The sequence below is a fragment of the Rhopalosiphum padi genome, chromosome 1, assembly GCF_020882245.1.
Source record: "Rhopalosiphum padi isolate XX-2018 chromosome 1, ASM2088224v1, whole genome shotgun sequence".
NCBI classification, from domain to species: Eukaryota; Metazoa; Arthropoda; class Insecta; order Hemiptera; family Aphididae; genus Rhopalosiphum; species Rhopalosiphum padi.
The window spans coordinates 37,729,363-37,754,426 of NC_083597.1; the positions used below are offsets into that span (position 1 = coordinate 37,729,363).

The window sequence follows — 25,064 nt, forward strand, 5'->3', positions numbered from 1 at the left end:
ATTCTACCAAAATCCAATTTTGTTGAAAACTATATTCTCCGAGTTTTAGTTATTAAGCCAAATCACAACTATTTATGAAATAAATTAACTACAATGTTTATTGACAAATTGAAAATTTTAAATATTTTAGTTATCAAAAACGACAATTTTGGTCTATCGATTTCAGCGTAGGTACAGGTACCTACTAAGTAAATTATTATTAATTTATAAATCGAAACCTTTTGATTTATTTATTGTTTGGCTTGCAAAAAGCTTAATTTAGTCTGTCCAGATATTTATCCTAACATTGTTTAAAAGGATATTTTATTTTTCTATACTTCTCCAATGATTCATACGTTTTTATTTATTTACCAATTGATGACAGTATAAGTAAATAAAATAGCATACATAGTGAAATAAAAAAATTTTGACAATCTAATTTTTTTGACTGTCAATAAAAATAAAGTGAAAATCAATTAACTATAAGTTTATAGTTTAAGTGCTGAAATTAAGAATCATATATATTATAATATAAAGTAGTTTAATAATTAATAGTTCGATTTGATATTTGAGTATTTTAATAAATCTTTTTTTTGTATATTATAATACCCATAGGCTGTGGCATTCTATTGTATTCCATAATACACGAAGCCAGGCTGGGATCTTATTAAAGTTTCTAATATTATTATAATAATAGTCTATTGTCTAAAGCTCAATTTATTTTCTGTCCATTTACGAAAATATTTTCCACGATGATAGACGATAGTAATTAGTAGTATAAGACCATAGATATATATACTAAAACTAGATTAAAAACTTTATGAGTAAAACGAATATAAAATAATTTAAGCTCGTCCGCCATGTTTTGGGTTGAATAAATTTCCATGGATATAAAAACTATTTAGGTAATACGTATACCGTAATAACTAAAATATACATATTATTTACATATCCATGTCAATTTTCCAACCAATAATATAGTGAAACAAAATTAATTTTATGACACTAGATCCTTATGTAGCTAGTGTATTTTTATAGATAGTGTATACAACTACAACACCACATAAGAAGATCATTTATTGATCACAGTGGTTTCCGGGAAAAACCATCTCTCAACTAATAAAAGATCACTATAATTCATCTCTAAACTTTAAGCTATAGTAGAACGCAGTATTTGTTTGGGTACATTTTATTATTCTTACATCCACGAAATTTTATATATTTCATTTGCGCGTGTAAAATATATATTTATTCCGCTTTTTATTTCATTTGTTTTCATTTTGTATGGAAAAATTTTGACGTCGTAAGCTTTAAAATGTATTATTTTATACGAATCGAAATACCCGTCTTAAAAGTTTACGTATTTATAGACATAATATTATAAAAACAAAGTATAAAGGTACGATAGTATTTCATTATGTTCACCCGACGTTCGTTTCGTCATAAAAATTTCAAAGGAATATTGTACGATAAAATGAAAAACGAAAAAAAAAATACCCCAAACGCCCCAAGCTCTTTTAGAATAAAAAACTAGAAAATAAAGTGACGAACATTTGGAAATTGAATTACTTATTCATATTTTTATGATAAAGTGATATTCCAAAACCATGTAGCAGATAATGGTCGAGGATGTAGCCACTAAACCTATCATCATTGTTTTCGCTATTAACTCTCACTTATCAGTCATCCCATAATTTTGGGTTGACATCTGTCAAATGTGCAGCGTACCCGAATTGAAACTCGCCAGTTATATAAATTAACATTAAATAATAATTTAATCTTCACGCATGCGTAGTCAAAGAGCATTATCTAAAACCAGTAAATCTGATAGGATTATTAATATACTGTTAAAATTTCATGAAATAATAATAGACAAATATTAAATACCTTCAGGCTATCAGATCGATGTTTCTTAATTGTTTTGTTTAAATTTCAACAGAGAACCAATAAATTAATAATTTAATAAACCATAAATTTAGAAATAATATTGAAAATTGAATAAATTATAATATACAAAAAAAAATTATAAAACAATTTGGCTAAGCACGATTAATACATTAAAATAACTAAAAACTCGAATATAAGACGATTATTGTTATATTATTTAGCTCTATAAAACCTTACTCAAACCAATTTGGATGTGTGGTGATTAAATTTGATGTTTTGAAAATATAAAACTTAAATAAAATTTAAAATAAAATTGTTCGTTAATAACAATGGCCCTATACTTCAGCAGGAAACTTAACCAAAAAATCAATACCCAGCAATCCTGTCTTAAAGACCAAAAAAGACGTATTCCAATTCAACCTGACCCTATTACCAAGCCCCAAGAGTGTTGGGCTATGTAGTTAGATTGCCAACCGTGAGTGACTTCTTTGTTCAAAGCTCCATGCTATACAATATTCAACCATAACATTACAACAATAAAATTATATTACGAATTTTTTCAATAATAATAATAATTATTATTAATATTTATTATTTAAGTAAACTTTTTTTATCTAGCCAAGTCTCGCTACTTTTTTATTTTCAAAAATATCACTGAAGCTTAATAATTATGTTATAAATATATTAACTAACTAATGTCAATCAGCAATATGAAATCATACAAAATGTTTAATAAAGAACAAGAGAAGACAATGATGGATTAATATATTTTATTCTTTATAATTTCATATTTATTTTAAATTAAAATACATTTTTTGAATTTTAAATTTAAAGTTACTACTTATAAAAAATAATTTTTTTTTTATAAAGTAGATATCACAAACATTTTATTGACAGAAAATCGTACTATTATAATATATTTACATATTATATTATCAATTACTTCTTGAATAATCGCACGAAAGAAAATAAAATAACGAGTACCTACTTATTTAGTCATCGTACGATAAAAAAGTAATTTAGTATAAATTACTTACAGTTACAATAAAATGTGATTAAATTATCATAAAATTACTTAAAAAGTAATTTTGTTACACTAGCTTATTTGTAAGTTAAGTTAATAGTTACTCATCAACATTGCTAATTAGTAAGCCGTTTAGTAATAAATTATCTTTTCAATAAATGTTCAACGACGGAGGGTTAAATGATTTTTGTGTTCGTAAATCAATATTGTTCAATAATTTCAATAATAATCCGCCCAAATTGAATTAGAGTTATTTAAACAGAATTGAAATATTATTATTAGATCGCCGCAGTAGGTAGTGCGATGTAGTGACGTCGGAGATGCGAATTACAGTTTCGGTTTTAACTAATCAATAACCACGGTTTTATTTTAATACAATTTAGTGTTCTTTTCTTTTTCTTTTTACACAATCTTCTGAATACTATTTGTACTTAGTGTGGTTTTTATTATTGTTTGTTGTTTCAACTAGCGTTGTCCGAATGTATTTGTGGGGTACTGGGGTATAACTATTGATTTTGTACTGTCTATTGTGTATTGTTGCTATATTTTCGGTAACCGACGTATGAAAAGAAGAATAATGTGTGTAAAGAGGATCAGATTTAAGGTCTTACGTTTTTATGTTACTTACTAAATATTTGTAAGAGATAAAACACGCAAAATTACTTTACAATTATTACAACGCGTTCCGACATATAAGAAAAGTAACTGAAAATAAATGTCTCCTCGACGGAATTGGCTCTATATGAATACTGTACACTAATGCCTATAAAAACTTGACGAGAACTACTACAGTGGTATAATACAGATGCGATCGGTCTCGATATTTATTCGTGCAAATATTTCACCCTCCGTACGAATATTTGACTTTAAAGTGTATCCACTGTAAATATAATTTACATTTAATTCGAAACTGGTGTATGGTGTACAATAATTTTATGCCGAATACTTATTATTGTGAGTACGTTTCATTAATAATTCACGAACACTTTAGGCACCGATCTCGTACAGTAGCAGGTAGATATTAACGCAGTTTACTCAAATGCCGTATTAAACAAATTACCATTTTAATAAGTTCGTTTGTCCGTTTATCTTTCTTTAATGTAAAACAAAAACATTCTTCAAATACTACATGTAAAGAACCATTGTGCCACACATTCGACGAAAAAAGCGAATAAGAAGAATTTAAGTACCGTTGAAAAAAAGCTCGTATGTTAACAGTTTACACTGTAAAGTATACATTCGTCGTAAGTACACGCTGTACTTAATATGCAATATGGCCAAATAAATTACTTTATTTTCTTTATCTTCTATTTTAATGAAAAATATTATACATGGATATTAAGAAGCATATTTATTTTAACATTACTTGAAAAATCCAAATTTAAACACAATGTTCTTTTTTTTTATCAAACTTATTTTACCTTCGGTTATTGCATTTAAATTGATTAAAAAGTTAAAATTCATAAATTCGGAGATTTTTAATATTAATTTTTTTAATTCAGTCTATTTAGCTTGGATTAAAAATGTTCTGTTATAAAAAGTAATTTTTAAAATAAATAGACTGTCAGGCTGTTGAACAAAAATGTTTAAATATTACGTTATTTAATACCATAATTGAATTTAAAAACCAAATAATCACGAACTTTAATTAAATTTTCAAAAAGCATACAAAATTTATATTTAAATTTTTACTTATAAAAATATAACTTAGTTTTAACGCTTTATCATTTACGTGCAAGAAATTCGTTTTAATTCTGAGAAATCAATACAGCGCATAATATTGTGTTATTTATGGGTTGAAAAAACCAATTGAAACTTGTACAAATTATTTGGGTTGTCACCATACAAAGTCATCTACGAAAATAACAATAAGGATAATATTTTGAAAATGTAAACAATAGTTATTTACATAAAATTGACATTATTCGGGTCAATACAATATAATATTATAATAATGTTACACAAAACACAGTTATAAAAAGCTCGTTTGTTGTTTTTGTTTTATATTTTATCAATTAGTAATAATGAACACGGTTTAGGAAATCCGAAAACTCAAAATCCCAGTATTTATGAATTTTATAAATTTTAAAATGTATCGTTAACGTTCTAAAGATTAATATATTAAGACCTACACTAGTGGAAAATTGACTCGTTATTAGATAATTAGACAATCCGTTACAATAAAAATACACTTGTCAGCAAAATATATAACGTTTATATTTCACAGGTGAAAAAATCACACAGACACGACAGATATTTATTATGAAAGCATTTTTATTTTTTTATTTAAGTCTGTTTCGGTCATTTAATGTCATCCACAACAAATACTAATATTAGTATGGATATAAGGATAATAATAGGTATTGTAAGTTATATTATTTAATATTCGTGTTACTGAATATATCAAAACCATTTTGTTATAAAATCAATTTGAATAGACGATTCTGTTTTCGTTATTTCGTCAAATGAAAATATGATAAAATTTTGATTGAACGTGCATTTAATGAATTGTAATAACGTTTATCCGCTCTTCGACATGTTTAATAATAAATATGATTATAATGTTAGTACAATTATTATTAAAATATACAATTAATAGTATAATTATTTTTTATTTATTTAAATACACAAATTATGCAATTTCTTATTCGAAAGTTATTATTTACAATGTTTATCAATTTAAAAATACTCTTATGACAGTCAGAATTAATTAATATATTTTTTTAATTAACATAGGTTTTGTTTTTTTACTTATTTTTTAATACATTTCAAGAAAAAATAGAACCCATTTTTTATAGAAATAGAACCTGAACTTTTTTACGCATTTTAGTACTAAACACACACACACACACACACATACATAGTAAATTACATATTTATACGACGAGGAAATAAATTAATACGCGTTATTGAAATGTCCGGTTATTGAAAATCAACTGTGTATATAAATTATTATAAATTGATAAACAATTAACGTTTCAAATAATATTTTACTTATTCGACAGAAAATATAACATTTGTGTACGTACGTACCTTTATATGTTTTTAATAAATATTTTTTTTTTTATACATACAACAGTTATAAATGTTTTTATTTCATATGCGTTGGCATATAAAACAAATCAATTATAATTTTCATCATTCGATTTGATAAAATTATTTATGCGTAGATAATTTGCATTTGATATATTTTTACATTTTTATTGCTTCGTGAAACAATTACTTATCTAAAAATGTGAACTGTAGTCAATAAATTATCTAATTTTGTATTAATTAGTAATTTGCATGTAGTATGTATTTTTTTTAATTTCTCCGTTACTTTAGAAAATATTATAATGTGCTTTATTTTAAAGTTATATAGACATTGTAAGGGGTCGTTTATCTTCTATAATTTATAAATCATCAATTCGTGTTTCTGACTAAAGGATATAGCTAAGTACTATATACAAAACCATCATCAATGTTATAGTGATTATAATCCTTATGAGATACAAGCCAGTAGCCACGTATAATATGCATTTAAAACAATTTTAATAATAACATTTTAAAACTATATTTAGCTTAAGTATACTTTAATGAATATATATAAACGTTGTTTCCTCTCATTTCGGTGTTCTGCACAATTATACTCGTATAATATATAGATAGGTACGTCAAACTAAACTAATTATTAATTATATATTTTTAATTTTATTTAGCTATTATACTATATATATATTATCTTTGTTATATATAAATAAAACTGATATTAAATGCCAACATTGTTACACGTTACACGTATGATATATATTAATTGGTACAAATGGAAATAAAGTTTTATTTTACTTTAATTTTATTACAAAATAGTATTGAATGAGAAATTTATGAAATAAAAAAAAAATAGTAAATTTACGTCATTAGGTAATAAAAAATAAATTGTTGAAAAACCATTTAAAATTTTCAAAAAAGCATAAAAACCTAACGTATATAATTATTTTAAATTAATTTTCTTAGGCTCTTTCAATCCTGTTTTTTTTTTTTCCATAATACTATTGTATATTTTATTATCATAATTAATTGTTTGCATATTATATTTCAAATTTCACATCATTTAAAAACGGCTGATTTAAAAAAAATTATTTCCAAACCAAAATATGAATTGTTTTTAATGTTTATAAGCTTTAAAATTAAAAAAAATGTATTAGCGTTTACAATGCTCTCATTTGTATGTCATTTTTAATTCTATATAATACAACATTTTTAGCATACTTTTGTAGATCATTTTAAGATTATTTAAATAGGAAGATAGTTATAACAAGACATAATTCTTATCGATATAATATACATACTCAAAAATACGATATACATTTATATAGTTCTACGTATTTTCAACTCAGTATAATGTATTTATTTTTAAATTCATAGAACTGCGATAATAAGAGCAATAAGATTGTATTTACTGATGTATAAAAATAAAAATAAAATCTGTTTATTTAAAATCGGAATAAAACGAAACGGATTATTTTACAGAAATGAACCTTCCGATGCTATATAGTAAATAGTAATAAAAAAAAGCTCCGCTACTATATCCTAGTCAAAAGCTACGATACTTGAAATAGGTACTAAAAGTTTTATCCGCAGAAAAATCATATTTAACTACAAACCAACTACGTACATGAATAAATTCTTACCCGTGTCTACGGTTACGTCGAACAGTTTGGCCACCAGATGTCTGCCTCTCACTAGGAATAGACTGCCACGGTCGGCTCTGGTTAATATACCGACGTTGACAAGTATCTTGTGGCATAGGACGTCGATATCTAATTCGTTCGACACATCCCGAATGAGCTCCATAAAAAGCTCCCCTTCGTCTAATAAACCCAAATGATGCCTCCATTCGCCACTGCTTCGCGTTACTCTGTTGAAATCATAAAGGTTTTTGTTTGGATAAATAATTTACCGCTGACATTACATCTAACCACTAAATATACATTCTATCGTACAATACAACATCATAAATATACATAGTATACTTTGATAGTATAAGCACAATATGTGTACATTTACATAATTTTATCCTTATCAACTCGCATATTAGTATACATGTATACACATATTAGTTTAATATAATAATTATAATGTAATAATATTATTGAAATTACATAGCCATAGAATACTTTGAAATAATATGAATGATGTTTTTAGGTACTTGATTTCTGTTGGTTAAAATACAAATATAGTATTTTACTATTATTAGATACGATAAAATTTTACTTAACATAAAAAATATCTAAATAAAAAATATATTTTTCTTAAACAAATCGTATTTTTAATTTATTTGATCTTATTGCTTTCTAGACTCGTCGTTGATTAATAAAATCATTTGATAATTGCAACGCATAGTACTTTATATGTTTATAAGCAATAACTCTAGTATTACCTATAAAATATAAATTATTTTTTGATTATGTGTATAATAATCAAAATATTGCTTTTCTTATAAATTAGATATTAAAACCAACAAAATTGCATTTATACTATAATAATGATTTTTAAAAAATGTATTAGTTACATATTAATTTATAATTGGGGGGATGTGTATATTATGTGTAATTTTAAAATCAAAATTAAAATAAAAACAAATTAAATATCATTAGCTATAGTATAACTTTATTTTATATTATTTTTATTATAATTTATTTTTATTCGATTCACTATATTATAATTTTTTGTTTTTAATTTCTAAAAAGTATTGTTAAAAAAAATATAAGTTTATACAAGTATATATGAAAATTTGATTTACCTGTAGACTGTAGTATATTAGTTTAAAATATTTTATAAAATAGAAAAAAGGTTTTATAAGCTGGGAACTGGAACTGTATAGTACGTTATATCATATAATATGTTTTTAAGTAAAACGATTACTTTTATCTGAAAATCCTCAAGTACTTTAAACAAAACCAATACCTATGGCAAATTGGGTTTTATAAGTTTTAAACCATATTATTATAAAATACTTAAGCAAAAGTGCTGTGTATAAAGCACTCAAAGTATAAGATATTAAGATATTGATTAAGAAAAATATTGCTATTTCTTTAGAAATCAAACAACAATTTATTATATATATTAAATTACTCTCAGTTATTACAAAATTTAAATTACGTCGAATGGCCTAAAATAGCCTTTATTGTTAAGGGCATTAAATTTTAAGGCAATAATAATATTTCTTCAAAATTGAAATTTATACTTTATTGAAATTTAAATTATTAAATTATTTGAAAAAATTAAAGATTATCATTTCTAAACATTTGTGATATTTTATACTTATTGAGTTTGACTTGGAGGAAAACATTAAATCAACCTTCAGCCCTACATTATAATCATATCGAGTATGCTGCACCTATTCATAAATCTAGTCACAAATAAAATACCTGAATATAACAAATTAATAATATTCAGTAAAAGAATTCTACGAAATCACGTTGGTTTCTTAATTTTCAACGGTTCCTACAAAATTATCGAGCAGGTAGCAAATTACTCATGTACACAAAATTGTTGAATTTGAATTTAAAAAAATATATGTACATACCAGTTACGAATTTTAACAAATAGTTAATAGTAAAGAAAGTAAAAACATACATAAATAATAATAAGCCATCAGTATGTGGCATATTGAAAATGTTTATTTCGCTTTCGCGAGATGTTTAATTCTGTCTATATTATTCTTTTGAGAAGAAACATTATTATTAAAATACACAAAAAAAAATAAATAAATAATCAATAAACTTTTGAAATCGTCTGTGAATAAAGATACGCGTGCGTGTGTATGGTCGGATTAGTCAAAATAATATAAAGAAACGAAATATGTTTCGTATTGGAAAACCATCAATAACCAACATCGAATATATAAAACCGTACATCTGTCACGACTCTTTTGGATTTCATTCAACGTCAAACGATTGCGGGAATCAATAAAGATTTGTTTTCCGGGCCGCTGTTGGTTTCAAATCATAGGGCTTAACATAACAATGTGTTCACGAAAAAGTCCACATAAATCCATAATCGGACTTAGAGGTTTAGATTTTAAAGGTTCGGTCTACGGTGTACTATGATATATTACGTAATTGTTATGTTCTTTGTCATCGTACTTGCAGATTTTTACGCTTTTATTATACGTTACACCTATTGTCAGAATATTATATTCAACATATATTCGACATTATGTTGAAATTAAGAAAAAACAATATGTTTACGGAGGTACATACTAATCATAATATTTTAGGTTATTAGGGCGAAACGCTAAAAACTCTCCCTCGAAAACGTCCCTACTTCAACAATAACTTTTACAGCGCAATCTTCCTAATCCTCGTCTGAGGTAACTGCTGTTTACGACACATTTACCAATAATGAAAACAGTAAAGGCTCGAACGTTCTATGCGAATAACATATTACTATTAGCTTATGGTACTTTAAGAGTATACTATTTGTTTATAATGTATACATCCATACACTCGCTTATTTTACATTATACGAGTAATATTTTGTTATAAAAAATTGAAATAAAAACCGTTTTATCGTTGACAACAAAGGTAAAACAAAACGAATTCGCTATAAATAATAAATACAATTTTCTCCCTTGGCAAAATCGTTGAAGCATATTACATAATCGAATTCTTGTAAAAGTACTTTTAAATACGTCATATGAATACTTAATTTCCGGTGAAAGCTTTGCAGGATTGAAATAATTTGTCTGACAGCATTTGTTTAGCTATTATTTTTTGGTAGATAAATATTGTTTTTAGTTGAGCGGAGATAATGTCAACAGTCAAATCCCAATAGCACATACTATAAAAGTATAATTTTGATTTTTTCTATATTTTCCATTTTCAAACATCACTAAATCACTAAATTAATATCAAACGTATTTAAAACACTCTTATTCATGGAGTAAAAACTTAACAATAATTCACGAGTCTTCCGAAAACGATAACAATATATTTTTTTATTAGTATTAGGTATTTGTACTACGACTGCGGTTACGTTACCTGTTTGGCGACCTCGAACGTTTGATTGGAGACGACGCGAGCCAAGTGTTGAACATCTCAGACGTCATGGAACCGCGTTTCGCCCGGCTTATCGTCAACGACCCGGTGCGGTGCTGGAGCCGTGCCCGGATCACGCGGTCCACCAGATCTTGCGGCGCTTTTTCGCACAGCCATCTCTCTACCTCGTCAGCGTCCAGGTCCATCGTGGTCCGGTTAATCACTGAGCCACAGTTGCTGTACGACCGCAGCCCGTCCACCTCATCCGAATCCTGAAAAAAAATAAAAAAAATTCGATCGTTAATCATCAGTACGAAACGCTATATTTCCAATCGCATCGAAAATAATAATAATAATATATCATCGTTTTAGGCCGATTACGGCAACAATAGTATCGATATTATGTTACGATAGTGTTATTACGTTTATCCGTTGTGCATTTGGCTTTTTTTTTTATTTATTTAATATTTTTACGCACAATATAATATTATAATGTTATATCGCCATGCCGAAATTCGCGTTCGTGTATAATGCTGTGATTTTTCACCACCGTCTATACAATATTATTATATTATATGTATAGCGACACGTGCGGGCAATTTATCTTCGTCTCCAACGCAGTGCACAACAATCTGCGTTCGTGCGCTGCTATACGTAACACCCCATACATGGTTCCCGAACAAGTCAAAATCACCATTGATAATACAATATTAATGGACCCGGAAACTCCTTCTTTCAAATTTTTTGTTTTTATCAGTTACAACGTGTAATTCCCACCATGTAAAAACTTTTGATAAACGCGAGCGTATGGTAAGAGTAAATATTATCTATGTAATATATATATATATATTTTAAATAATTATATATATATATATATATTTACACTGAAAAAGTACATACTTTGACGTTGGGCCGTGAAACGTTATCGTACGTGCCGTCCCATTACTATTAAAAGCTGGTTTATAATCAATTTCTATTCATCAAACATATATTTTAATTCTTAAGAAAATTACTCCTGCGCGTTTTGTGTTATACATCGTAATGTATATCATAATGTTTGACATCACAATTATTATCGCAAGAGTGTTTGACCAAGTTTGGCAGGCAGCCCGTCTATTTTTATAAAAACTCGTCATATCGCTCAACTACCTCCTCGTCCTTAAATCCTGCTTAGAAGTTTTTCTTGATACGCTATGGCTCATCTATTTCTTCATCAAAACCAATTAATGCAGATCTACCGTCACTCTTATTTTGATTAAACTCTTCATAACTGGCCAATCTACATAACCTTCCACACTTATTGGTGATTTTACAAATAATCATAAACAGTGAGGTATTTTTTTTTATTTGGTGAGGGGGTAGAGGAGTGTTCTCTATAAACACCTGACTTAAGAAAAAAAAGGCCAATGTATTAGTACTTCACTCGTGCGTATCACTATATTTGTAACTGTCAAGGTGAAATTAATTTTATTAGATCCAAAAACACGTTACGAAATATATTTTTAAGCTAAGTTTACAATATATCTAGAATATCAAAGAAATATTCGAATTTTACCGAAACATTAACATATATTTTAGACACCCTCTAAAAATCGCCCTTAATACGCCACTGACTATAAGCCCGCCACTGCCTTTTCACATAATATTCTACAGAACATTATACACTCCTTGAAAAATGATACAAGGAAGAGAGTTTGGAAATAAATGAATTTAAATCCATACGTTTCACCTCCATTCTTCATTAAAAAAAGATATTTACCACATATTATTCACAATGAACTAGTTTTACCGACTGTTCAATGTATCCATTGCTGGAGTATAATAATTGTTTATATTTTTATTTCTAACTTAAAGTTATAACTTATATTCACCGTATTTGTAGTTAATTAATTTAATAATAAATGTATCTTATACGGTACCTTAGATACTTCTATTAAAATAAACTATGAAACGAATGAAATTATTACTGTGGTAAACAAATTTAAATGAACGTGAATACGTGAATAATTTTTCCCATAAAAAGAAATATGTATTAATATTTCAATATTTAATTATACAAATGTATTAAAAATTAAATTTAAAGTTGTTCGAAAATATCACAAAGAAACTTAAACAAAGTTCAGTACATTGTTTTCTTTCAATGAGAACAAAAAAAAAAAAAAAACGGATTCTTTAAATACCAGAACTTGTCAACCTATCATTTTGAAAACTAAAGCACTGTATTTTATTGACAACTTGGTATATTATTAATGTCACACCGTTCAGAATGTGACTCGTGTCGGTTATTACATCAACCTGTTCAGCGCCTCCATTGAAGTCAATGCTCACTATTTTTCCTTGTACAAATCTAATCTACAACGGAGAAACTGACTTTGATGTTTCTTTCATTTATTCTCATTGCTATTTTTAATTAAATTTGAAGTGAAGGTTGATAATTAAATTAAATTGCACGCATTTATATTGAATCGTAATTTAAATTTAAATTTTTAAAATAATATACTGTTTTCACTTTTAATTGGAGGTACCTATGCAGCACCAACAATCAACATACATAAATACTACTTTTTTATATACAAAGTTTAATTAATAATCCCTTTGTAATCTTTACTTTCCATTAGTAACTATACATCTTACTTTTTATCAGATCTAAATTAATTCAAATATTATGATTTCTTATAGGTACTCATCAAAAACATTTAATTATTAACAAATAAAACTGCCAAATCACTTTGCTATATAGTAGGTGTCAAGCTTTCCTCGTCATTGAATAGGTGTAATTGCAGTGGATAATAAGTTAAATTTGAACTCAATAATATATTTTTGTATACGTTGAAAAATTATTTTGAGCTGGTCCGTAATGCAGTCTATGTTTTTAAAGATACATTTAATTTATTTATATTACTTGTATTTCTTTTAGTAGTAGTAGTAGTAGTAGTAGTAGTAGTAGTAATAATAGTATAGTACAATAGTTGTTTAAACTGATATTATTTTTTGAAAACAAATCACATGTATAATATACTAATACTCATTATATTATTTCATATAATATTGGTAGTATCTGGTATTGACTTATAATTATACGTGTTTGGTATTGTTTATACATAAATAAAAAAGTTGAACATTTTAAATGTCTATTATAAAACAACACCATAAATGTATAACAGTCTGAATAGGTTTATGACATATATAGTTATCAAAATAATTTTAAAGCTGTAAGTAAATTATAACATACATAATGACAAAAAGTTTCAAGTCCCTAAGAATAATGTTTTTTTTAATTACAACAAATAACTAAAATCATTATTTTTCATTTAAATATCCAATGTTGTGAAACTTCAAATTACAAATACTCATATATAAAAGATAAATGGATTTCTACTAAACTTTTTTTATGATTATTAATTTACAATAAAAAAAAAAACTTGCAAAGAATCTAGTATAATATATTTTTTTTTCAACACAAATGTTATTGTATAATACATACTTAAAAAAAAGATTTGAACATTTTAAATATCTATAAATAGCTTAAAAAGAGCCAAATTATATTGAAAATTGTTTATGTCTAGAAAATAAAAGTATGAATATTTAATGAATATTTCAAATCTCAAAATGTATTCACTTTTGAATTATATTAAAAAAATCTAATTGATTTTATAGAAAACTATGTTTGTGTAAATACTAGATACATAATTTTGTAATTTTTTTTCCTCCCATTTATTTTGAAAAGTTTTTTTAAAAATACACATAAATATAAAATAAATTTAACCATTATTCCGCTTATAATCTATTATAATTAGTTATTCTAACCATTCACTATTCAGAGAATAAATTAGGCGTTTCGCTATTATATTAAATACAAAAAATTAAATTAGATACCTCTTTTAATTATTTAAATATTCCTAGTTAATTTCAATCTTATAATATTCTGTATCTTTGCAATTTAATCAATAGCCAAAACTGTTCTTCTAACGTCAATAATAACCATAATTTCAGTTGTATTTTTAAAAGTTAGTCTTGCTAAAAAAATAATAATAAATATTGACGTCAATGCAATAGATTTAAATTTATATACATCAATATAAAGCTACTAATCAGAAATAAATCACTATACATTAATTCAAACTATTATGCCGATATCAGGAATATGCACACTCATTGCACAGCTACATTAAATCGCCTTGAGTAAATATATAAAAAATATTCGATGCCAAACTAATATCATGCGGCATGGTTTATGTTTTAGATCAAACGGTATTTATCTAAACAATATTCTAACTAAATCCATACCTATATGATCCTAATCATCTAAAAACTTAATATTCTTCTTTTTCTACAAAATATCTAGGAAAATGATTACCACGTTATTTCCTCTTTTTATGAGTTATGGGCACTTATGACTAAGTAATAATTACCTTATTTTCTAATTTAATCATGGATTTCATAATAAAATGTATACCACCTTTATTCTTCAAATAAATCAAAAAATGTATTTGTAGTTTTTAAAATATAGACTTTTTGATAAATTTAAAATTGTTCTATGTGATTTAATGTTAATCCACATTTAGTACGGTCGTAGATCAAAACCGTTATACAAATTGTACTAAATAAATACTAAAACTAAATATGTTAACCCATAAAAAATACAAATACTTTTTTTTATTTTAATGTTGTAATCTGTGTTTTGTTATAATATTATACAAAACTACAGAAAACAACGTTCTATTGCTAACATGACACCAGTCAAACTCCATTAGTCTACTGTATAATATATACACACGTATGTATATATATGACATAAAACTCAATTTAAATTCAAAATAAAACCGTCTTTCAAAACAACGATAACAAAAATACATATTTTATCTTTCCCGCCCTAAAAAATAAAACATAATATTATACATGTACACTACAAATATTGTAGTTCATCTTTGTATGTCAAAATCTGAAACTATGTAGGTTATTTAAATAGACTTCATACTCAGCGGATTCACTTTATAGATTCACGTTCAGATTAATATAAGTGAATATCAATGTAATTGTTATAATATTGATATTAAATAACTCTTTATGTGCATACGTAAATCGTCTGTCATATACAGTCCTAGATAAGTCAGGTTGTAACCATGATATTATGTAAATATATTCAACAAAATAATATCAAAATCGTGTAAATTGTGTATTATATTATTATAATATTCAACATCAAAGATAATCAAACAGCAATTCATTAATTTCATAAGTAATATTTATGAACAATAGATGAAAAATTAAAATGATGTAACAAATGTAATGTTTCACTATTATTTATAAAAACGTAATCAATATCATATAAGCAATTAACAAAGCTACAACAATGAAGCAGCTACTAAAACTGAAGATTTCTAATAAACATAACATAAACCAATGAATATTATATTTAAGTTTAAAATCATATGTTTCTATTATATTTAAAATTGTTTATCATACTATCATAAATGGTTCTGTCCGTAGGTATAATAAATTAATTAATTCCTTCGTTCAGCTGTTTTAAAATATTATTTAATTACATTTTATATTATAAGGAGTAAGAAATATTAAATTTTTTTATATTTAGTAAAAGTATTGAAATTTGTTTACTTTACTAAATGATTTCGTCAGGCACACGAAGAACAAGAGATTTTGTACCGAAATGACGAGCCATTCATATGATGAGTAAGATGTTTGTGAGGACACACTGCTGTTTCAGGTCAGCAACGTTACCAATAAACAGAGCTTATTGTTTACATTGAAAAGATTCCGGTTTTAATTACATTTTAAGCGAATAGCAATTGTAGAATATTAATTTGAAAATCTGCTGATACTTAAAAGTGTGATGAAAGTCAAATATTTTAACTTTAGACTTATTAAATAGTAATAGAGAAGAATAAATATGGAATTTTGTTTAGCTATGTATGCAGCGTATTTAAAATAAATTTTTGATAGAAAAAAGTGAGTATTAAAATAAGCTCAATAATATGTTAAATATATTATTGATTCGTTTAAATTCAAACATTAATAAAGAAATGAAAAATCAATTGATACCCATATATTTTATGATAAAATTTTTAATATATTTTTAAACGTCTATGTGTTACATAATATTATATAGGTAGTTCTGGTTAGTTTAGGTAATTCTGAAAAAAAAATGTCATATGTAGTTAATCATTTTTAATGTAAGTTATTTAAATTTATAATATACTAAAAAATTAAATATTTTAAAACATCAGTTTTTATAACAAAAAAATATTGAAAACTACTTTGAAATATTTAAATTAATTAATTAACAAAGTTCAATATATACATTTCTTTAATTCATTATTCACTTGATCGAATATTATTGAAAGTTTCTTATTCAAGTTTGATTGCATTTAGTTTGTGCTTATCTAATTATTTTGTAGTTTAAATTATTGCATGTATAGGTAACTGAAAACTTTCAGAATCTTAACTTATATAATCAAAATGTAGTGTGAAATAAATAATCCATCCTGAGTAGAGCAAATCGTATAAAACATGAATTATGAATCATACTATTTAAAAGAGTTGAAATCAACAAATAATTAACCTTATAGTGAATAAGCAAAGTGCTGCCATCCCCCCCCACCCCGGGGCATGGCAGAAACCTACGGGTGCCCCATTAAAAATTCTGCCAATCAGGCGCCGGGCTTACTCCCGAACTACATACGCCATACGAAAAAAAAAAAAAAAACAAATAATTAAAAGATATTTTATCGAACATATAAATGTCAAATAAATAATGTTTTATTGTAAAAAAAAACAACAAACAAACACTCGAATTCAAAAATAGCATTCTATTAGGAAAAGGATAGAAATAATATAAAGAGTAATTTGTGTACTATTTAAGTTAAAATATTACGTTATAAAAAAATGTGTGCAAATAAAATAAATATCAAATTCTAAAACAAATACTACAGTGCTGGCCATTAACTATATAACCATAACGTTTTTATCGTAAGTTAGGCGGTAGAAAAGTAATTTTATATAAACACAGCCATCCACCACTATTCGTAGTTGCTCGAAACTTTACAATAAAAATATAACAAGTAAACTTTACTATTTGTTCAGTACTAGATACGTATTTAATAGTCAAAAGTTTTGGACAAAATATATAAATATCGAAACCTAAAGATGATCGAGTCAGATAAATCGGAACAATTCTGAGTTCACACAAATTATATACGTTATAACTACAGTGGAAGTATATTTTTACAAATCGATGAAATTATAATATTATGTTATAAAAACGAGAATATTATATCATATATTTTTAATAATTAAATTACTCGGTAAATATGTTAATAAAAAATGTAGTATAATATAATCAATTATGGGCATCGTGACGGAAACTAATAAAAGCCTACTGTTTTTAAATAGCGATCACGAGAGACGATAGTTTCAATAATGGTTTTGCGATTAATATGTTTCGGGCAACGTCGTTTAAATATCCAGAATATCCTACGTCAATTCTAATGCAATTAGGTTCATCCCGTATTTTATAAACCCATGGCCGATCATTCAAAATCGAATCACGATTAGATTATAAGACAATATTATTATGGTATATATTTTTTTATGATATGTATATTGTACATATTATAACGTGTAACGTCGTTGTTTATAATATGTGGCAAGGACGGTCAAGTGCCATGACCTGAATGCGTTGCGCAAATATTATTATTACGCACGATAATAAACTTTATGAATCATTGTATGTTTATTACAAATCATTAAAAACGCGAGTCCGTGTATCAACTAAAACCATAGACGTTGTTAAATTTTCAGAATTTATTTGACAAACAACCGTCAAACATTTTACTACAGTATTTATTTTAAATTATTCATATTCGTGTTACTTTTCAATGTAAACGCACCAGAGTGGTACAAATTAATATGATAGACTATTAATAACTGAATTTTAGCTTGTATAATCTTACTTGTGTGTGCAGTTATTTAAGTAGCTATCAAAATAATTCAATCGCGATTTCAACAATTTCAGCGCGATCATATTATATTATAAGTGAATTATTTCACGTCACTTGTCACTACATTAAGTAATTTATTGTTAAGTACCTAGATGTGTATGTTGTGTCTTTTAACAAATCGTTTCCTTTCTTCGTCCACTAAAAGCATTTCTACTCAAAGCAACAAGTAGAACAAAGTGCTCGAATAACAATAAAAAGTCCTTTTTCTTTGATATGGCCACATTTCTAGTTGAATTATGTAAAACGAAGAGCACATTAGAACGCGAAAACAGATAATGGGCCCATTTAGTGAAGTGTATTTTCATCGTTCTTTGTTTTTTAATGTCTATTGTGAATATTTAGGGAATAGTTTTTGTTAAAAGCTATAAATTATGACTTGCAAGACGGCGAGAAAAACACATATAAGGAATGCGTGTTTGAGAAGTATATATATATTGGTGGGCAGGGTGGGAAATCGATGATTCTCCATTTAACTTGAGTGCTTTTCGAGAAACTAACTCTCAAAGACTTCCTCTCGTGGTCTATACTTAAAATCCAAAACAACGTGGCTAAAATATTAACACACCTAAATAGATCCCTTGGCCCCTTATATATAATTTCAATCAAATAAGAATAACAACCATATTAAATATTGACGTAAAATACAGCCCCTTATAAATGTGACATTTGTTGATCTCGGAAAAATCCGCAAATGTCTTATTTTCCATAATATACATCAATAATATTAATTTACTCGACTAAAAAGATTTATTTAATTGAGTTTCATGTTATATGTCTTATGATACAATAATGTGAACTTATGCCAGGGAATTCATTTAGAATATCTACGCCAAAATAATAATTAACAATATTATATAATATGTACCTTTATGTTTCCAAGTCTAATAATTACTATCTAAAATAACAGTGCTAATGCCGTAAAATAATTCATAAACTGTAACTATCATTGAACGCGTTCAAATAAATTATCCAAACATATATTATATTGTATTAGCATTCACACTGCTGTTCGTTAATAATTAATGTTGTCATCATTAACTGCTATACTTTCACTTAAAATTTAACACTGATTAAGGTAATATTATATATTTTTTTAAATAAAGTATCATAACCTTTTGATAGTATTTCCTATATTAATATGCAAAGGATTACAAATTTACAATATTTATTTTTATTTTTATTTTTTAATCTTATAAATAAATATGACGTTGATAGGTAATAGGTCATGATTTAGATTTTTTAAAACGTTTCAAATATTAATATTTTCGTTAATAAAAGCAAAATGTTGGTTTATTTTAACAGATTTTAAATCTTAATAAAAGAAAACCAACCATAAACATTGAGCTAAACCGTCCAAGACTAAAACGATAGTTCATTTCTACGAGGTTATAATTTATAACATTTTTGAAGTTACTATATTGCTAAATTAAAAAATTATATCTTTGTAATAATTATTAAAACCACGTCAAATGTATCAACATCAACAGTGATTTATTGTAAATAAAATAATAAAATTTAATGAGCCTTACCCTAAAAATAATTAAAAACAAAAACAAAAATTATTTCAACAGACTATACGATGGTTTTACTATAAATTATTTTATGGTAAATAATAATAAGTATGAACTTTGTGTATAAGTTATTTAATTGCTTTAGACGACAAATATAATGCAATTCAAATTTATTATTATATTTTAAAGGAACTGTGTAATTACTGTAAAATCTAGTAATTAATTTACAAGAAAATTTACCACTACTCAATAAACATAGTAAAGCAAATTAAACTTATTTACATATATATATATATATATATATATATGTGTGTGTGTGTGTGTGTGTGTGTGTGTGTGTGTATGAGTTTATAATCATGTGAGATATCATAATGAATAATGATTATGTATACACTATATATACATAACAACTTATATACATATAAGTACTTCTTGTTTAATTAAAAAAACAAACATTGATTATTTATTATATTCTTTTAAGCATAAAGTGTAAATAGTTCATAAAGACCCCTACGCGTAGCATATTATAATAATTACATTATTAAATATTTTTAATCGGCTTTTTGATAAAACACTCAATAAATCAGTTTAAATAATGAAATCTTTTAATTTATCTATAATATGGCTTACATAATGTATTCAAATACTTGACATAATATCTAACAAAAAAAAAAAAAAAATTCTTAACAAATGCCTAATCTATTAACAGTGGTTGTCGATAGTTCAAAACTTTTATGCGCTCATCATAGTTTATTTACAATAATATTATAATGATAATTATTACCCATATATTAAATGTAATTTGCATTACGTAGCTCGCGTTTTATATGCACAAGACATTCGACTACCTATTATATAACACTTAAACAATTCAATTTATACTATAAAATCCGTTATTTTCTACATTAAAATAGTTGATTCCAATATCCCGAGTTTACGGTGTATAAATAATATTATTAAAAGAGAAATCGGTATACTTGGGTTATATACCTGTTTACTATCCATGATCCGTGTAAACCACTGAATCAGCACATCTCCGCAGTGTTATCTTGACGAAAACAGTATTATATTGTGTCTTAGGCTTACACATTTCGGTAAACTGGCACGATCCCATTGATTGGCAAAGCAAACTTACTTTAGAGATGTACGTGTGTATATGACAAGTACGAATTAGGTCAAACTTCGATTTTCATCAAATAGCTATGTGTGCATCACTATACCGTTCGGAGTGCTGGTATACAGTAAATACAAAAGTACATTAAAAGGGCAGACAAACATTAGTATTTGTTAGGATTTGACCATGGAAATTACCAATCGATCATTTCAACCGTACAGTCACAATTAATATTCAATTTACCTATTTTACTATATGATGTTTTAATATTCGCTACACAATTAAATAAATATTGTAAGACCGTTGTTTTAATAGTCCCGCATGTTTAGTCATATGCAAATTGCGTTTTAGTTAGATTGTATAGTTCTATTACGAGCATATAACATACATTAAAATACAATTAAGTATAATTATAATTATAATTATGTTATTGTAAATATAATTATTATACCTATAAACAAATAAAGCCATCAAACGTGTTGAGGTCCGAGCAATGTAAATAACTATAAATTGATATTGTACAATTAATACACAATAAATTGAAAGTGTAATTAACCGTTCAAACAATATAATGTAAATTATAAAATCGTTTAACAAAAAATTCAAAACAATAGAAATAGGTACCTATTCGATAGTTAATACGTAACACCATATCCATTCAATCAATCTCCTCCCCATATTATGTTCAATGAAAATAACTATTAAAAACATCAATAAATATACACAAATAATAGATAGCTTCCTATATTTTCCTTCAATTTAAATCCGTACCAAAACTTAAATAGCATAATACTGTACATTTTTAAAGTGTAAATTTATCGTTATTAAAATAATAAAGTAACCATATACTTAAGCTTGAAACAATAGGTTAATTGATTAAGTATTTATAAATTTGAAATTCCGTAAAAGTATAAAACACATACCAATATTACCAATATCTTAAAACGGTTTTGTTAATTTTATATTGATTTCAAACAATTATTATGAAACAATTTTTTGAAAATTAATACTAAAATAATAAATAAAATGTTTTTGTAGTAAGGCGTAGTAAAGCAACTTATAAAAAATATTTTTAGTAAGAAGAACCAAGGTTTAGTAAAAAACCAATTTTTAAATATTTAGCAATAAAGCTTTCAAGTATACTCAACAGAAATTATGAGTAGATTGTTATGAAATAATACATTGAAACAAATATTATTATAATTTAAATATTTATAATACCTATCTAAATTTCAGAAAAATATCAAATATATTTAAAGTCAATTGACAGAATACACAAAAGGTACTTAAATGATTAAGGTTTCATTTAGTAATATTTGAATAATTTTATATTAATGTTGCACGTAATAATGTTGTATTTTTGTATTATTTTTTATCATGGTATGCCTGTAGTAATATGATCTAACACGGAATTTATATGATTATATCCCATAAGTATCAAAAATAAAATAAATAGCCTTCCTAAAATGACCAATACAAATTTCCTATATATTTTTTCGAAAATAAAATTCCATACTTCACAACGTAGAAAGTGTATTAGAAACGTAAAGAAATTATTACTGTAAACCAAACACAATGATTGAAGAATACAGAAGATATAAAAATAGATATATATATAAATATAAATACAGATATATAAGAATAAAGTAGAAATAATTACTGAATAAACCATCATATAGATGTTATATTCTCACGAAACCATAAAAGTGCATTACGGGGATGATTGGATATCAGACTTTATCGTTTTTCATTGTTTATATTATTATTTAGTGGTTTGACGTGAGGCATATAATTTAATGTTACGTGTTATGATCCAAGTTTAAATTTATATTGATTTACTAAATTATTATTTTTAGTTTGATAGGTACTTATTTCTATCTAAGAATTAAAAAAAAGTAATTGTTCAATGTGCTATAATTATAGCATGTATAAAAAACATTTTTAATTTTAATTGTATTCCATTAGCCGTTAAAAAAAATAGTAGTAATAATAATATTTGTACATTTCTAATCGATCGAAATACTTTTTCATTACCTACTTGAGGTGGAAAACTAATGAATAAATGACATTGAAAGAAAAACTGAAAAATTATATTTTTAAGAGTTAAAAACAAGAATAATTGTAAAACTCAATTAATTTATGCCTTCGTTAAAATATAAATTAATACTATTATAGTATTATATTATTACTATTTAAAATATAATTATATAATTATATTAAATGAAAATGACTCAATTACTTGCGAAACCAACTGTATATCGGCACTCACTAATCAATAAACATTATTCAATTTTATATACAATTAAAACTTCGTTATACACAGAGAAAACTATCAATGGCATAACAATAATTATTTAAATTGAATTATTATTTTGTAAGACCTACAAAGTACAAAGTTAAAATAATATTTAGTGAAACATATTATCCTCAAAGAGACACTTTGTTGTTTGTGATTTTGTTTCTCTTAAAGTCTTAAATTGATGATATCAATATTTAATCGTTTTTACAAATATTATAATTTCGCTTCAATATTCAAATTGAATATGACAATAATATGCATCGTTTCTAAAAGAAGAATCAAGAGAACCAAAGGACCAAAGGATAAAATAAATACTCTAGAAAAATAAACTTTATTCTTCATATACCTATTTACCTCCTATTGTCAATATATACATGATTCTCGACTTGAACCCGTCAATACCATAACAAATTTTAAATTATTTATTATAACAAATCTTTAAAAAATATCTAAATACTTTTTAATGCAAAATAAAATAAAATATAAAATATATTTTATGAACAGGTACTATGTAATAATAAATTATTACTGTAAAATGTACAATATATAATACATTTTTAGTAGGTTATTGACGAAAAAGAATATAAATAAATATATAAAACTATATGTTTAAAACGGATATTAATTGACATTGATGTTGTAGTATGAATTATTTTAATGTTGGGTTTTATAATTTATATACAAAAACATTGGGACATATTAAAAGCTTTTGTGTTTTCCAACTACTCCCATTGTCGAAAAAATATTATTTCAAACACTGCAAACAAAATAAACAGTAATTTATTTACGTCCACCACGATTGGTTTTATTTCAACTACAGCAGTAAATTTTCGGAAAATAAATAAATAAGAGAAAGAAAAAAAGAAAATTGAAAATATATATATATATTTATAATATAGTAGGTACCTACTGTTCACATTTAATCGTATAATACGTTAGTATTTCCGTACGTATAATATATTATAGAAAAAGAGCTGTGGAGCTTACACACGAATAATTGTCTCAATCGACCTCGGAGTTCAAACCCGTTTATTATTAATCCACCGTGACTGGTAATTAGGATTTCGTCCGAAGACCTATGCGGTATACGGTTACAAGGGTATAATAATATAAAAGGTATATACGCGTACACGCACTTTGTAACGAGAGGTCCATGACGGGCAGCGAGGGTGTGCACGGTGGTGTTAAATTAAATCCTGAAGAAAGGGACG

At 25.6% G+C, this 25,064-nt stretch overlaps 1 protein-coding gene across 3 annotated transcripts in view; it reads right to left on the reverse strand.

Annotated features, from left to right (window-relative positions):
- LOC132919008 (cGMP-specific 3',5'-cyclic phosphodiesterase) overlaps positions 1-25,064 on the reverse strand; it is an 88,241-nt gene that overhangs the window by 34,658 nt on the left and 28,519 nt on the right. For all 3 annotated transcript variants that reach the window (XM_060980368.1, XM_060980362.1, XM_060980375.1), the window contains 2 exons: positions 10,915-11,183; positions 7,561-7,787 (listed from right to left, as the gene is read on the reverse strand). In XM_060980368.1, coding sequence (XP_060836351.1) covers positions 7,561-7,787; positions 10,915-11,117 — 430 coding nt within the window. In that variant the 5' untranslated portion in view covers positions 11,118-11,183. The remainder of the gene's footprint in view (positions 1-7,560; positions 7,788-10,914; positions 11,184-25,064) is intronic.